General features: G+C 65.9%; 5 protein-coding genes across 5 annotated transcripts in view; 3 read left to right on the plus strand and 2 right to left on the minus strand.

Moving 5' to 3' along the window:
- Positions 1-13: 13 nt before the first annotated feature.
- EMIHUDRAFT_421980 (hypothetical protein) lies at positions 14-1,334 on the minus strand (the record flags this gene model as incomplete). Its single annotated transcript, XM_005766396.1, has 4 exons — positions 14-118; positions 234-383; positions 647-727; positions 875-1,334. Coding segments are annotated over 4 exons (796 nt in total), but the record flags the coding sequence as incomplete, so codon positions are not given.
- Positions 1,335-2,217: 883 nt separating this feature from the next.
- EMIHUDRAFT_211945 (hypothetical protein) lies at positions 2,218-4,351 on the plus strand (the record flags this gene model as incomplete). The annotated part of the gene is made up of 7 exons (XM_005766397.1): positions 2,218-2,394; positions 2,589-3,020; positions 3,559-3,653; positions 3,736-3,791; positions 3,839-3,973; positions 4,080-4,107; positions 4,198-4,351. 7 exons carry the CDS (start codon positions 2,218-2,220, stop codon positions 4,349-4,351), a joined length of 1,077 nt encoding a protein of 358 aa, XP_005766454.1.
- Positions 4,352-7,894: 3,543 nt separating this feature from the next.
- On the plus strand, positions 7,895-8,450 carry EMIHUDRAFT_436943 (hypothetical protein; the record flags this gene model as incomplete). The annotated part of the gene is made up of 1 exon (XM_005766398.1): positions 7,895-8,450. A coding segment is annotated over exon 1 (264 nt), but the record flags the coding sequence as incomplete, so codon positions are not given.
- Positions 8,451-8,650: 200 nt separating this feature from the next.
- EMIHUDRAFT_66614 (fumarylacetoacetate hydrolase) lies at positions 8,651-9,448 on the minus strand (the record flags this gene model as incomplete). The annotated part of the gene is made up of 2 exons (XM_005766399.1): positions 8,651-8,826; positions 8,986-9,448. The coding sequence occupies 2 exons, from the start codon at positions 9,446-9,448 to the stop codon at positions 8,651-8,653; spliced, it is 639 nt and encodes a 212-aa protein (XP_005766456.1).
- A 3,812-nt stretch (positions 9,449-13,260) lies between these two features.
- EMIHUDRAFT_211950 (hypothetical protein) overlaps positions 13,261-15,009 on the plus strand; it is a gene marked incomplete at both ends in the record, with an annotated part of 2,715 nt that continues 966 nt past the window's right edge. The window contains 3 exons of the mRNA XM_005766400.1: positions 13,261-13,857; positions 14,538-14,576; positions 14,749-14,898. Coding sequence (XP_005766457.1) covers positions 13,261-13,857; positions 14,538-14,576; positions 14,749-14,898 — 786 coding nt within the window. The remainder of the gene's footprint in view (positions 13,858-14,537; positions 14,577-14,748; positions 14,899-15,009) is intronic.

A 15,009-nucleotide genomic window follows, 5' to 3' on the forward strand; every position in this document is an offset into this window, starting at 1 on the left:
GCTAGCTAACGTACTAGCCACGCACCGCCGCGGCCTTGTACCCCACGTCGCTCTCCTTGACGTTGTCGCCCCGGCCGGCGAGGGAGAGGATGCCCGTGATGAGAGCGACAAAGGCAGCCTGGCTCAGGAGGGGAGATGTGGGGAGATGTGGGGAGATGTGGGGAGATCTGGGGAGATCTCGGCCTAACAGGAGGCGGACTGCGAGTCTAGACTTTTCGGAACCTTCTCGGAACCTTCTCGGAACCTTCTCTACTGGCTAGGAGGAGGCGGTTGCGAGCCTGCTGTGCCGCCGCCGCGCCGAGCCAGCGGTGGGGCGCGAGCAGCGCCGCACGCTTGGCAGGAGGCACGAGGGGGAGAGCAAAGGCGGCGGCGCCCCCCGTCGCCTGCAGCAGAGAGGGGCAAGAGGTTGCACGAGGGCGTGAGTGGCTCGGGGCCTTTCCTCCGGAGTCCGTCGCTTCGCGTCGCCTGGCTCCTCACACACGAGGTGGTGGGGCAACGGGGGGGGGCGACCCTCGCGTCTCCACGTCTAGACGACAGGGGCCCCACGGCATTAAAAGTGCAAGGGCCCGGTGCGCGTGGGTGAGCGATCTCTCTCTCTGTCTCTGTGTGTGTGTGTGTGTGTGTGTGTGTGTGTGTGTGTGCATGCCTGGAGGAGGAAGAGAGCGAGCGCGACGATCCCGACCCATGAGTGCGCCGACTGGAAGTGGACCGCCCACCCCTTCGCCACCTGATGACAGGTAGGTTGATCAGAAACAAGAAGCTCGCATCGCAGGCCAGTGAGGGGTGTGAGAGGCGGACCTAAGGAAGTTCACACGCCGTGAAGAGACGCCGGTCGCAGTCTCCTCCGAGGGCCCGGACTGGCCCTTGTGGCCGCCTGTGCCGCTGCGCCGTCCTCGTGGACGAGCCACATGTCGATGACGCCGAGCAGGCCCGTCAGCGCCGCGACTCCCATCAGCACTCCGTGGAAGACCTTGACCTGGCGGTGGGTGAAGCCGAGCAGGTGCTCGTACGACCGCCACGCCGCCGCGGCGACGGGCGACAGGAAGCCAAAGGCGAGCGTCATGAGGAAGGGGTGGAGAGGGAAGGTCCGCCACGTCAGCAGCGGTGCCTCGGGAGAGAGGGCCTTCTTCAGCGTGCGCCACATCATCGCCAAGAGCGCCACGGCAGCAACATGAGTGCCGACTGCTGAGATGAGGACCCCGGGCCGCTTGAACGGGCCGGCGGACGCAACGTCGGGAATCTTGCCTGCGGTCAGCGAGGTGCGCTCGACGTCGTCCGAGCTGTCCTCCGCCATCAGGTTTCGTTGAGCACTGGGCGAGGAGTCTTGGAGCATGTCAACTAAGGCGCGGAATGAAGAAAATCGGTGGGCAGTACGACAAGACGTCGTGGTCGGCTAAACGCAAAAGGGCACTCGGCGTCCGTGTCGAGACGAGCGTCGTCTGTGACCTATCTTATAGATTTGGCGGAAAGGGAGGATCCTGTCGCGCGACATTTTGACCGCGCAAGATAAAAGGGTGGCTAAGGGCTCTGCCCGCAAGGCGCCCGCGTCGCAGACGCGGTACCATTGACAAATCTGCGATATACCCCCACACGAGCAAATAGCAAAATCCGAATACCGTGCACAAACTGCTGATGTCGGCCGGGCAAGCCATCAGCTGGTGCCAAGACTTTCGTAAAATTGAAGCCAGACCCCACCAGACCCCACCAGACCCCACCAGACCCCACCAGACCCCATACCCCACCATACCCCACCATACCCCTCATACCCCACCAGACCCTCATACCCTCATACCCCACCACACCCCACCATATCCCACCATACCCCTCATACCCCTCATACCCCTCATACCCCACCATACCCCTCATACCCCACCATACCCCACCATACCCCACCATACCCCACCATACCCCACCATACCCCACCACACCCCACTATACCCCACCTAACCCAATATTACCCTATTAAACCTCACCAAACCCCTAACCCCCCACCATACCCCACCATACCCCACATACCCCACCATACCCCACCATACCCCACCATACCCCTCATACCCCACCACACCCCACCATCCCACCATACCCCACCATACCACCCCACCATACCCCTCATACCCCAGCATAGCCCACCATACCCCACATACCCCACCATACCCCACCATACCCCTCATACCCCACCATACCCCACCATACCCCACCATACCCCTCATACCCCAGATGAAGGACAAGGTGCGCAACAAGCTCTCGAAGCGGCAGCACGAGGACGAGGCGAGCTGGTCGACGCGGTCGTGGCTTTCGCTGCAGGCCCAGCGCATGTCAGTCGCGCTGCAGCTCGCGGCGGCGGAAGAGATTGCGACCGAGCTCAGGCTCGCCGCGGCGTCGGAGGACGCCGCCGTCGCCTAGACTCCCCTGCGTCACTACGTGCCTCCCCGTCTTTGTAGCCTGGCGTTTGTGCCCCGTTTGTGCCGCGTCCCGTGCCCCCGAGTTCATTTCATATAATCTACATCAGGAGCCGCAGCCATCCGGCACGCGAGCCCGCCCACATCGACAGAAGAGGCCGACCCTCGCCTTGAGCAGCTGGTCTTGAGGCTGTCTCAATCGCTGCCATCGGAAAGCACTGCAACAACAGCGCAGCCATGGTGGAGCTCGCCCGCCGCAGCGTGCTCCTCAATCTCCTCGCGACGCCGCTCGCGCCACGGCTGGCGCCGTCCGCCCGCCTCACCCTGCCGACCGCCTCCGGCGAAGTCGGGATGGCCGGCTGCGTCAGCTACCCCGATTGGCTGCTCGGCACGTGGGACGTGAGCAACACGCTGCAGCGCTTCGTGATGCCTCTCGGGTCGGCGCTGGTCGACCCGCTCACGCAGCTCAGTGCGATGGACGACCTGCGGAGGGACGAGACGCTGCGATATCTGCTGCGGTGGACGCGCGACGGGACGGGCGCCTGCGTGCAGGACCGCGCCTTCAATGGGGCGCAGGAGGCCGCGGCGTTCCTCGGCGACCTCGGCTCCGTCGCCGCATCCGTGTTTGCGACGCCTCCGGACGCGCCTCACGGGCGGCTTCGCATCGACTTTGAGCCTGACGGAGGCGAGCCTCATCGCCAGCCGCGAGATGTGGCGGAGGTCTAGCCGAGATGTGGCCGAGGTGCGGTCGAGGCGGCCTTGACGTGGCCGAGATAAGCCGAGGCGCGAGATCTAGCCGAGGTGCGGGGTTTCGCGTGCTTGAGCGTCTCCACGGGAGAGGCCCCTCTCACTTTGAGGGTCTGGCATGGCATGCACCCCTCCTCGAGTGTAGGCGGCGCGGGCGGCGGGCGGAGCGGCGGCGGGGTCGGTGGAGGGGGCGTCGGTGGCGCATCAGTCGAGCTGACCGTGACGTGGCAGCGGTCGGAGCCAGCCGTGGGAGGCGAGCACTGTTCAAGACCACACTTCAAGACCACACGCATCGGCGCCGCCGCTCCTCTCCCCGCCACCTCTTTCCTCGCCCCACTGCACCACATAGCCGCCGCTCCTCTCCTCGTAACCACCTTCCTCGCCCCACCATACCACACAGCACCCTGAAAAGGAGGGAGGGGCGGCAAGCCGCAAGTGCCCCAACGACCGCCAGTGTCTCACCACGCCCTGGTCCGCTCCCAAATGGCGCACACCGGCCGTGCATCGGTGAGGGGAGTGAGTGCCACAGAGCGTCGAGCTCTGCCGCCGCCGCCGAAGCGGTATCCTCGCATTCGACATCTGGGTCCAGGGCGCATGGCGCAGCGCATAGCGCCTCGTCCAGCACCTTGCCACCGAGCGACGCTGGTGCCAAATCAGATCTCTTGCTGCTCATTGACGCGACTGCGCTCCAGGCGACTTCCTGACCTCGGAGCTGCTCGAGCAGAGGGTGCGCTCCTCGCCCGACGCCGCAGAGGAGGTGATCCTCGCCGGCGGCCGCGACGAGTCGATATCAAGAGAGCGCCGCATCCCAGGCATCTGTTTGACAGGTGAGCCTTGTCGAGTCTGTCACGCGCTTCTCGCCGAGGCAGCGGCCGCGCGGCGGCGTGGCGGAGGTGCCAGCAGCGTCTCTTCTCAGATCGTGGGTGTGAGCAGGAGGAGGCCGGGCGGCGGGGTGGCGGAGGTGCGGGCGAGGAACAGGCCCTCTCGCGGCCTCCCGACAGCGGCCTCTCCTGCGCGGATCGTCCCACCGACGCCTCTCTCGACCTCTCAGGCTCGCGCAGTACGGCCCCGACGGCGGCCCCTCCAGAGGCCTCGCCAGCGGGCGCGCCGTCTCGTGCTTCGACTACAGCTGGGAGCTGACGCGCGTCGACGAGGCGGAGAGGGTGCTGGGCGGCGCCGACTTGCGCAGGGCGGGGGCAGCGTAGGAGGGTCGTGCATGGCGTGAGAGCTTGGGCCGGGGGCTCCTGTGGCGACTCAAAGCAAAGCTCCTGTTCTTCGGGGGGTGGCGCCTTCTTCTAGGCGTCCGTTGACTCAACAGTCGGAGTTGTGTATCCCCACTTTTGGTAAAGAACATACTCAAACGGCTGGGAGGCAGCCCAAACCCCAATCTGAGACTAAACTCAGTCGGAGTTGTGTATCCCACTTTTGGTATATATAAAGTGTACTCAAAGTACAAAGAAATACACCTTACGGTACGTGCTTTTCCCTCTCGGAAAGGTGTGTTTGCCAGCTCTTGCCAGCGCTCTACACTCTACATCCTCTACACCCTCCCTCAGGCCCAAAGTGCAAATAGAGCACATATATGTGACATGCCAACAGCAGATGGATGCTGACTCGGGGAGTGGAGACGTTAGTTAGACGGGCACGTACTGTGCTACTGTCACGAGGAGGGTCCGCGATTTCTTCACACGGCCACACCTCTCTAGAGTGTTTAGGATGTCTTTGGTGTTGGTGTGAATATTTCCATCTGCGTCCTCAATTGCACCAATGCAACTGGATTTCTTCACGCGCTGGCGAGGGAGGGAGAGAGAGTGAGAGAGAGAGCTCTTCTGGGGGGGACCACCCCCAGGAGCTGCTGCTGCTGTTACGTCTTCGGTCCCCGCGGGAAGCCCCGCGCATAGGACAACAACGTCTGTCCCACACACGCACACACAGACGCGCACATACGTCATGCTCGGGCACACCCCACAGTGTAGACCCCCAGGAGCCCGACGGATAAAAGTACGCCCACTGGCCACAGTTATTCTTTTCCTCTCGAGCCAACTACACTGCCGCGCAATGTTGAGCGCGGTCGACCAAGGCCGCCGGCCAGGTGCAAAATTCACACTCCGCACACCCTCATAGCCTAACCCGCCGCGATGCCTGCGCGGCCATGGTTTCGGTGCCGCAGCCCCTCTCACGCACCCGCTTCTTCTCCTGGACACGCGCTCTCAGCACATCCGACTGCGCCGCGTTTTCCATCTCCACAAGCCGAGCAATTCATGATTGCAGAGCAAGTGGCGTGTGGCCGCCGTCGGCCCGCGCGTGTGTGCCTGATGGTGGGGCTGGGAGGGTGGCAGACACGTGAGGGCAACGGCGCCAGCACCCCTCGCATCCCACCTCTCACACGGCCCGCCTCCTCCCGCTCCCGCAGGCTCCTTTGGACGAGCTGCGCTGCAGTAGTATCGGGCGCCTCCTCCCGCTCCTGCTCTCCCTATGTCTTTTGTGGAGAAGAAGGACCACTGGGAGTACGCGCGGTCGTTCCTGGAGACACACGCGGAGACCTTTGGTCAGCTCTCCGGCGGCAATCGGGCGCACCAGCTGCCGGTCCCCAAGCCCCTCCCGCAACAACTCGCGGCCGTCCGCGGCGACCGCACGATTATCCTGGCTCTCCACTACCCTCCTCCTCGCTCGCCCGGCTACCTCACCTCCACCGGCGACGCGACGGACGCGACCACCCGCCTGCTCGCGAGTGCCGTCAACAAGGCCTTCCAGGAGCACCACCTCCGTTTCGCCCAGACGTTCGACGTCATCGGCGACCTCTACGACGGGCCGCACGACTTCAAGGTCGACGGCAGAGACTTCAACTTCGAGACTCACTTCTTCGACAAGCTGTCGCCCGAGGAGCAGCGGGCGTGGTGGGAGACCAAGGTCGGCACCCTCGTCGGCATCATCGTGGACGAAATAGTGCAGCGCGGGCGCAAGGGCGCGGACGTGCTCGCCATGGGCGTGCTGCCCCGCAAGTGGTGGCCGGAGCTGCTCGCTGCGGCGGTGCCGCTCGCGCGCGAGCAGGCGCGCAGGATCCTCGGCCTCACTTACCCGCCGCCGTACGACATTGCGTACCCGAGCACCAGCGGCGGGCAGCTTCCCCCGCTGACTCCCGACGAGGAGACGGGCCGCGCGCCGTCCTGCGGCGACAAGGAGATCCAGCACCCGTGCGGCGCCCTGTCCTTCATGAGCCTCGACCAGCGCGCGCGGCTCGACGCCGGCCTGCAGTGGCTTCACCGGCACATTCTCGGCGACTCGCACGTCGTCTACTTCCGCAGACTCACGCCAAAGTTCGGCGACTACTCCGAGGCGGAGCGCCGGCGGGCGCAGGCGGACGCAAAGGTGCGATTCCAGGCATTTCCTCGACCCGCCACCGCCTTGTCTATCCCCGGCCGCCTCGGCGCAGGCGCGCGAGGGCGGGTTCGAGGGGCAGCTGCCCGACGAGCTCGACCGGCCGCCGACCGAGGAGGAGGAGAAGGCGATGAAGGCGGCGATCGCGCGCGCCGGCACCGCGCGCCTCTGCGGCGGCAAGGAGGCCGTGGAGAAGCGCCTGGACAAGCCCTTCGCGCAGGTCACCGACGCGGAGCTGAGCGCGCTGCTCGACGACGCCAAGGTCGAGAATCGTCTCCCGGACACTTCCTAGACGCTTCCTAGACACTTCCCGCGTCATCCCCGCACCCCGCAGACACTTCCTGGACACTTCCTGGACACTTCCTGGACACGACCTAGAGACGTCCACGCCCCCACGGCCCACTCTAGGCGCGGGAGGGCGGCTACGCTGGCCCGTCGCCGCTCGACCAGCAGCTGACCGCCACGCAGAAGAAGGCGAGGATCGCGGCGATCGCGCGCGCCCTGAGCATGCGGTCGCGGGGAGGCAGGGCAGTGGTGGACGCGGCGGCGGACGCAGCGGCGGCGGGCCACGCGGAGGCGGTGGAGCGGCTCAAGAAGATTGCAGAGCAGAGCAAGGCGAACGGCAAGGCGGGCGCCGACAAGCAAGGTAGCCCCCTCCCCCGCCCCTCGTTCTGCCCGCATGGCACCTCACATCCCGAGGCTAAGACTGCGCCCTCCCTGCTGCAGCCAAGGGGCCGGCCATCGGCCTCGTCTGGCTGCGGCTGTACGACAGCCCGAGCTCCTCGGGGGAGAAGTGCAGTGTGCGCCGGGCGACAGACAAGAAATACAAAGGGCGCGTCTACCATGGCGGCTACAACGCGTCGATCGCGGGCCTACGGGTCTCCTTCCCGCAGACCGGGCGGCGAAAGGGTGACATCATCAAAATCAAGGGCAAGGACATGGTGGTCATGATGGAGGACTTCACGCCATGAGTACTAGAGCACCCTCCGCAGTACAGGCGAGCTCTCAGCGAGGGCAGAGCATACGTACGACACAGGTCTCCCCTGAGTACAGAGTATTGTGTGTGGACGAGAGAGAGAGGCAGAAACAGAGAGAGCGGCTGGAAGTTAGCCAACTCGTGGCCTCGCCTGAAGGAAAGAATTCGCCGTGAGGAGCTTGGCGTCCTCTCCAAGTGCGCTGCGCCCGGTGGCCGTTTCTCTGTGTCCCTGATCGTCCTTATTGTGCAACTTTGCAACACAAGATCCTGCTCAGGTGCAGGTGGTGGGGACCCAGTCGCTGTCCTTCTCCCACCCCTCGTTTGGCGCGTCGTTTTGTTTATGGCCGTTTCTCGTTGCACGTAAGCTGTGAACAACAGTTCCTTCAGTCCACGACGAGTCCGACTCGGCCCACCACCGCACTCATGCCGCAGAAGCACCGTGGGGAAGAGGGCGTCAAGAGCAAGGGGCGCAAGAAGAGCGATAAGGCCACTCGTAATTTCGAGCTCCATGGGACGTACAGCGCAAAGCACCTCCGCCTGATAGAAGCCTCGCGGGAGCGTCAAGCGGAGGCGAGGCGCACAAACACGTAAGAAGCCGCAAGGACCGCCAAGCTACGATCGCATCAAGTCACCAAGTGGCGCTCGGTCCTGGGCTGCGACGGGCGAGCAGAGTGGCGCTCTCCCATGTTCCTTGGTCGAGCTCGCACAGCAGCTGCTTCGCAGCCCGCAGTGGGTCAAAAGGTTACGCGCGGCCACGGGCGCCGAAGCAGGAGCTCCGCGCTGGAGCTCGGAACCTGTCACCTCGGACACGGAGCCCTTCAGCTTCACGGGCCTCGGGCGCACTCAAGCCGTGACCCGCGTGTAAGTCTGGGTGTGCCGCGCAGAGCGGCCCGGATAACCACAAGTGGCTGTGTCTTGTACTTATGTGTTCCAGGGTTAGTAAATCGCTCGATCGCTTCGGGCACACAAATATGCGAGGTGCGCACAAGAAGCACAACACACACGGGCGCCCGCGCGCCGCCGAACCGCGACAGAGCCGGAGGGTCAGGGCCGTCCCATGCCCACGGCCTCTATCCGGAGCGCGCGACGGCTCACACTGGATGTGCGGGCACACAGAGGGAAGGTCCGCACCGTCTCTCTCTCGCGCGCGTCAGCTGGGTGCGGCGACGACGGGTACCGTGAGGCTCAGACCGAGCGAGTCGATGCCCGCGGTGATGACGTCGCCCGGGCCGACGGGCCCGACCCCTTCGGGCGTCCCCGTGAGCAGCAGGTCCCCCTCCTCGAGCGTGTGCACGCGCGAGACCGCCTCAACCAGCGCCGGCACGCCTGCGGTGCGTGGTGTGTGGGGGGCGCGAGTGAGGACCGACGCGGCGCAAGCCTCGGCAGGGAGGCGGCCTCTCGAGTGGCGTCCAACCGGCGGCGCGGCGTGAAGCACGCTATTGCGTCTCCCAGTCCCCTAGAGCCGCGCGCCAAAGATCATCAGACCGGTCGAGCCGCTCTGCCGCGGTGCCGCCTCGCCATTCACGCGGAGCCACATGTCGAGCGAAGAGGGGTCGGCCACTGCGGCCGCGGGAACCATCTCGCTGACGGGGCAGGACGTGTCCCAGCCCTTGGCCGCGGCCCACGGCTTGCCAGCCTTCTTCGCAGCGTCCTGCGCTCCGCGGTCAGTCATGTCGAGCGCAAGGCAGTACCCGCCGACGTGCGCCATCGCGTCGGCAGCCTTCACGCGCGTGGCGCGCCGCCCGATGACCACGCCGAGCTCGAGCTCGTGGTGCGTGTCGGTGGCGCCCGGCGCGAGCTGATGCGGCGCGCCAGAGCCGATGATGGACGAAGCCGGCTTGATGAACCAGAACGGCGCCTTTGGGACGGGGTTGTTGAGCTCGTGCGCGTGCGCGACGTAGTTGCGGCCGATGGCGTACACGACTCGCGTCCGGCTCCACCACGCCATGCGGCGAACCCGGAGCGATGAAGTCAGGGCTAGGCCCGCCAGGGTCGGCCTGGCGGCTGGGCCCGATTTTTTCTTTCGGCGTGAGACCGGACGCGAACAATCACTGAAAAGACAATCTCCCGGGTGAATAAATAGCGGACAGGCCGAGACAACCAGACAACCAGAACAAGTTCGAAAAAGAAACGCGAAAACGCACACGACCGATGGCTGGCGTAGGAGATGGCTGGCCGATCTGCTAGCCCTGTTCTCCTCGTTTTCCTCACTTCGTGTGCCCAGAGCGCCGAGGCGGTGGACGCTCGCAGCGTGCGCGCGCGGCCACGCCTCTCGCCGCGGTGCGCGGCTCCGGCGCTCGTCGCGGGAAGTGGCGCAAAGACCGGCCCAGCCGATGGCGGGCGAGCAGCCTCGCCCGTGCAGCAGCACCGCTCGATGAGCCTCGTCGACGCGATCGCAATCATCGGCGGCTCCGCCGTCGGCGGTGGCTTCCTCGCCGTGCCCGCCGTCACGGCTCCGCTCGGGCTGCTGCCCTCGGCGTCGGCGATGGTGGCGACCTGGGTCTACCTCGTCCTCTCGGGTCTGGCGTACGTCGACGCGGCCTGCATGTCGGAGGGCATAGACACTGACGGCGCTTCGGTGCTCGCCATCTCGAGGCGGTGCTTTGGCAACGGCGTCGCGGCGCTGTTCTCGCTGCTGTTCGTCGCGCAAATGCTGGCAATCGTGTCCGCGAACCTGGTCAAGGCGGCGGAGCTCTCCGCGTCGCTCCTCCCGCGCCTCCCCTTTCCCGCAGCCGTCCTCCTCGCCGCCGCCGGCTTTGGAGCGTTCGTCTTTGGCGCAGCGCCGGCGACGGTCGCGGCGGCAAACACCCTTCTCGCAGGATGCATGCTAACGGGCTTTCTTACTCTCTTCGCCCTCGCTGCCGCCGCGCCAGCGCCAGCGGCCGCCGCTGCCGTCGCCGCGCCCTCCGTGCACTGGGCCGGCCTGCTGCCCCGCCGCGGCTGGCCGATCCCGATCTTTGTCAACACCCTGCGGTTTGGAGAGGTCCGGACGCGGCCTCCTCTTCCCCCTCTCTCCCGCTCTCTCCCCCCTACCCCCTCTTTGCCGTCGGTAGGCGATCCCGGTCGTGTTGGCGCAGCTTGGGCACGGGCGGGGACGCGAGGCGGCAGGGCGGGAGGCGCGGCCAGCGGAGGGGGCCGGCGCGCGAGCACCGACGCGGCCATGACAGGCCCGTCGCGTGCGCCCTGCAGGCGCGGCTGGCGGTGGTGCTGGGCTCGCTGCTGCCTCTCCTCCTCGCGATCGGGTGGAGCAGCGCCTCCGCCGCCCTCGCGTCGCTGGCGTCGCCCTCGCCGCCGGGCGCGGACCCCGTCCTCGCTCTGCTTGGCTCCTCGCCAACACTCGCCACGCCCGCCAGCACTAGATGCTCTCGCGACGAGATGTGCTTCTGCTGTAGCCGACCGTCACCTCTAGATGCTCTCCGCTCCTCCTCCTGTGGCCAACCGTCAACTCTAGATGCTCTTGTGCTGCCATGCGATTCCGGTCCCGGGGTTGTGCTGCTGCGTGAGTGCGCTGCGCACCGTGCCACAGCTCCGTGCCCATCTCCCCATATCTCCCCATATCTCCCCATATCTCCCCATATCTCCCCATATCTCCCCATATCTCCCCACCGTGCCACAGCTCCGCACACGTCCTCTAGGCCGGTAGCCCTCATCGCCGTCGGCGCCATCGGCAGCACGATGCTGCCCGTCCTCCTCGCGTGCGCGGGCCTGCTGGCTGACGCGTCCCGGTTCAGATCGCTCCCCATATCTCCCCATATCTCCCCACATCTCCCCACATCTCCCCATATCTCCCCATATCTCCCCACATCTCCCCATATCTCCCCATATCTCCCCATATCTCCCCATATCTCGCGTCCCGGTGCAGATCGCGCTCCTCCTCCTCCTCGCCGCCGCCGTCGTCATCGCCGACCTCCTCCTCGCCCCGGCTCCTCGCCGCCTCGCGCGCCGCCGTCGTCGCCGTCCCGGCAGCCTTTGCCTGCCTCGGCCCGAGCCTATACCTGCGCCTCCTCGCATTCTCGGGCGCGCCTCCCCTCACCGGTGTCTCAACTGCTGCCCGACACGCCACCGATGACTCACAAGCGATCACTCAGGCGCGTTCCCCACTGTCGTCCTGTACGGCCTCCTTCCGCCTCTCGCCGCGCTGGTGCTGCGGCGCCGGCACGCATTCGCCCACGCCGCCGGCCGCGGCGTGCACTCGCCCACGGCCGCAGCCGTGGCCCGGCCGGGCTCCGCGCCTCACCCTCCGCCGGCGGGAGAAGCGAAGGGGTCGGCGCCGCGGCTGCCCAGCGCGTCGCTCGTGGGCCTGGTCGGCCTGTCGGCGCTGCTGCTCCTCGTCTCCGCCGGCGTCGCCTGTGGGGTCTGGCCGGGCTGAGCGCCGGGCGGCTCCGATGCCAAGGGACGCTTCAAATTGTGTACGATTCTTCTGTGTCCGTGCCTCCCTCCCAGTCCCGTGCCCTGTGTCGTGCGAGGGAGTTTGGAGTTTGGTGTCAGATGTGGATTGTGGTCAATCGGGTGTGAATTCTTGCATATTTTTTTAGCACTTTCATGGAGCAAAACTCTTCTCGGAGTGCGGTCTGAGCCGTGGTCTGACAGCTAAACCCGGACAGCGCCTGACAGTGCCCGACCGAGCCTGTGCCTGACACAGCGTTGACAGCACTTTCTCTGACAGCCTGAGACAGCACGTATCTCCGACCAGCCCTGTTCACGCGCGCGCAAGACGTGCAGACAGGGTTGCCAGGTGAGAGCGAATGGCGCGGTTCACGCCTCGCACAACAGAGAGAGAGATGCGCTCTGCATGGTGGGACATAAAAGAGAGCGAGTACTTGGGTGAGTAGGCCGTGCGGTCAACGCTGCCGCGCGCGACTTTGCGCGCGAGGCGGCGCAGCTTGAGAACAGCGGTGGGCGAGAAGCCGCCGCCGGTTGAAGTTGTTGCGCTTGACAAAACCATGAACCATGTTTATCGGGAAGGGGGGGTCTGTGACCTGCCTATTCGCCCGGCATGCGAGGGCATGCGCGGCCTTTCGGAGCCCCCTTCCTCTGTCGGCTTAGTACAGTTGTCAGCGCGTCTCCGTCAGGCTGGGCGTCCTATTTGTGCTCCCTCCCTCGCTCTCTGGCACTATCTATTCATCTGTGCCCAGTGTTGTGCGAGGGAGTTTTCTAGTAAAATTCTTTTTGAGCAGGGTTGCTCGGGTCGGGGTGGGGCGGGGTTGTGGGGTGGGGATGTCGGGGGGGTGGGGTGGGGTGGGCGCCGGAGTGGGAGTGGTGTGACTGCTCCTGTGGGCTGTGGTGGGTGATGGGGGCGACGGCTAAAAATATCCGATTTTCGCAAAGGCACCAGTGAGGGAGGGCGAGACGATCGAGGGGTCCCGTACCACGCGGAATCGACCCTATCCGGTGCTCAAGTGCTCAAGAAAAAGAAAGAATTCTCGCAACTTCTTCCACCAAAACCGAGAAACCCTTCGGGTCGCTCCTCATCGCAAACCCTGAGAGAGACCCTGTCAGCAGAGTCCTCCTACGGGAATGTACGTAAGAGCCACATACACTGAGAAAAAATTCTCCCTTTTCTCCCAGCTAGTTCGCACCTGTGTCGAGCCTGTCTGCTGTGAGAGAGAGTTCAATTGTTTAAATCTTAAGAATTCTCCCAGCTAAAAGTACTATACGCAGAAAAACGCCTTCCCACGAACTTTCCTGGCCCTGCTTCGCTCGCTCCGTCAGGCAGCGCCACCTCCTTTCAGAGCTTTCAGTCCACGTCGTTCTCGCCCTATGATGCGTACCGACGAGCCTTCCGGCCTCAGCCAGCCCCTGCGGCCTCAACGCGACCGCTCCGCGTACCGCAACTTTCTCAAGATGGCCGTGCTCTTCTCCATCAACCACGGAACCGTCGCGGCCGTGCTCAACATCAGCGTGCAGCTTCTCGGCGACGCGGGCTCGTACCAGTCTGGCGCGCTCTACATCACGTACGCGCTGACGGCGCTCATGTTCTCCTCCGCGCTCAACGAGGCGCTCGGCCCGCGCTGGTCGCTCGTCGTCGCGGCGGGGCTGTACTCGCTCTACGTGCTCTCGCTTCCGCTCGCGCTGATGCTGCCGCCCGAGGCGCGCGGCGCGCGCGTCGCGCTCGCGCTGTGCGGCGGGACGGTAGGGGGCTTCGCGGCCGGCTTCCTCTGGGCGGCGCAGGGCACCTACTTTGCTCTCTCTGCGCGGAGGCACGCGTTGCAGATGGACATCGAGCCTGCGGAGGCAAATGCAGAGCTGGCGTCCGCGTTCGCGTCGACGTTCCTCTCGCTCGAGCTGTGCCTCAAGGCGCTGCCGATCGGGCTGCTGCCGCTCTCGCACAAGATGGTGCACGTCCTCGGCCACGACGTCTCCTCCTCCAACCTCCTCATCGGCGCCCTCTACTCGCTGCTCGCCCTATCCGCCGCCGCAGGCGCCAAGCCACTTCCGAGACAGACGCCTCCACGACGCCTCCACGACGCCCCCAAGACGCCCCCAAGACGCCTCCCGGACACCTCCGAGGCACCCTCCCCCTCCTCCCTCCGCGGCAGGACTCACCCGCGTCAGCGACCTCTCCGATGCCGCGAAGCCGGAGGATGCAGAGGCGCCGCGCGATACGGCAGCGGCGGCCGCCGCCGCCGCCGCTGACGACGCCGCCGCCGCCGCGAACCGCACCACCACCGTCGCCGTCCCGTCGCGCTTCTTCTCGCGCATCGGTGCCGTGTGCGGGCTGTTGTCCCATACCTCCAGAGTCTCGAATCCTAGTGAGGGTTCGGTCCCGTGGGCGGTGTGGTAGGCGCCGTGTGCGAGTTGTGGGCGCGCAGGCCTGTCGTGCTGCTGCTCGCTCCGACGCAGGCGGCCGGACCCCGCCACTTCCCCCCGGCCCGCCACTTCCCTCGGCCCGGCGCCACTTCCCTCTCCCCTCCCCTGGCACGCCCTTCCTTGGCGCGCCACGCACCGCCGCGCCGCCGTGTCCCCCGCTCTCACGCCCTCTCTCACACCCGCTGAGACACTCCCGCCCTCCTCCTCCCTCCTCCCTCGCTGCACAGGCCGCCTTTGGCGTCTCCGCTGCGCTCCTCGGCTACGAGGTGACGGGCAAGCTCGTCAAGCAGGCTCGAGATATGGGGAGATGTGGGGAGATGTGGGGAGATATGGGGAGGTGACGGGTAAGCTCGTCAAGCAGGCCTTCGCCTCACCCTAGCCTACCCCTAACCCTAAACCCCCCCAGCCTGTCCTCACGCCATGAGGCTCGTCTACTAGGCCTTTGCCTACCCCAAGCCCCAGCCCCGACCCCAAGCCCCAATCGTTCCTCACACGCTGACGCGCGTCCGCCAGGCCTTTGGCGCCGACGCTGTCCTCGCCGGCTCGCTCTGCTCCGCCCTCGTCTCCGCCGTCGCCGCGCTGCTGCAGGTGTGCAGCGCCGCCGGGCCTCCCTCGACCCAGGGCCTCTGCCTGCCTCCTCTCTCCTCGGCTGCCGCCTCTACCACCGCCCGCCTCTTTCTCCAGGGCGTGCCTCCCCCC

Source organism: Emiliania huxleyi (assembly GCF_000372725.1).
Source record: "Emiliania huxleyi CCMP1516 unplaced genomic scaffold EMIHUscaffold_51, whole genome shotgun sequence".
NCBI lineage: Eukaryota > Haptophyta > Isochrysidales > Noelaerhabdaceae > Emiliania > Emiliania huxleyi.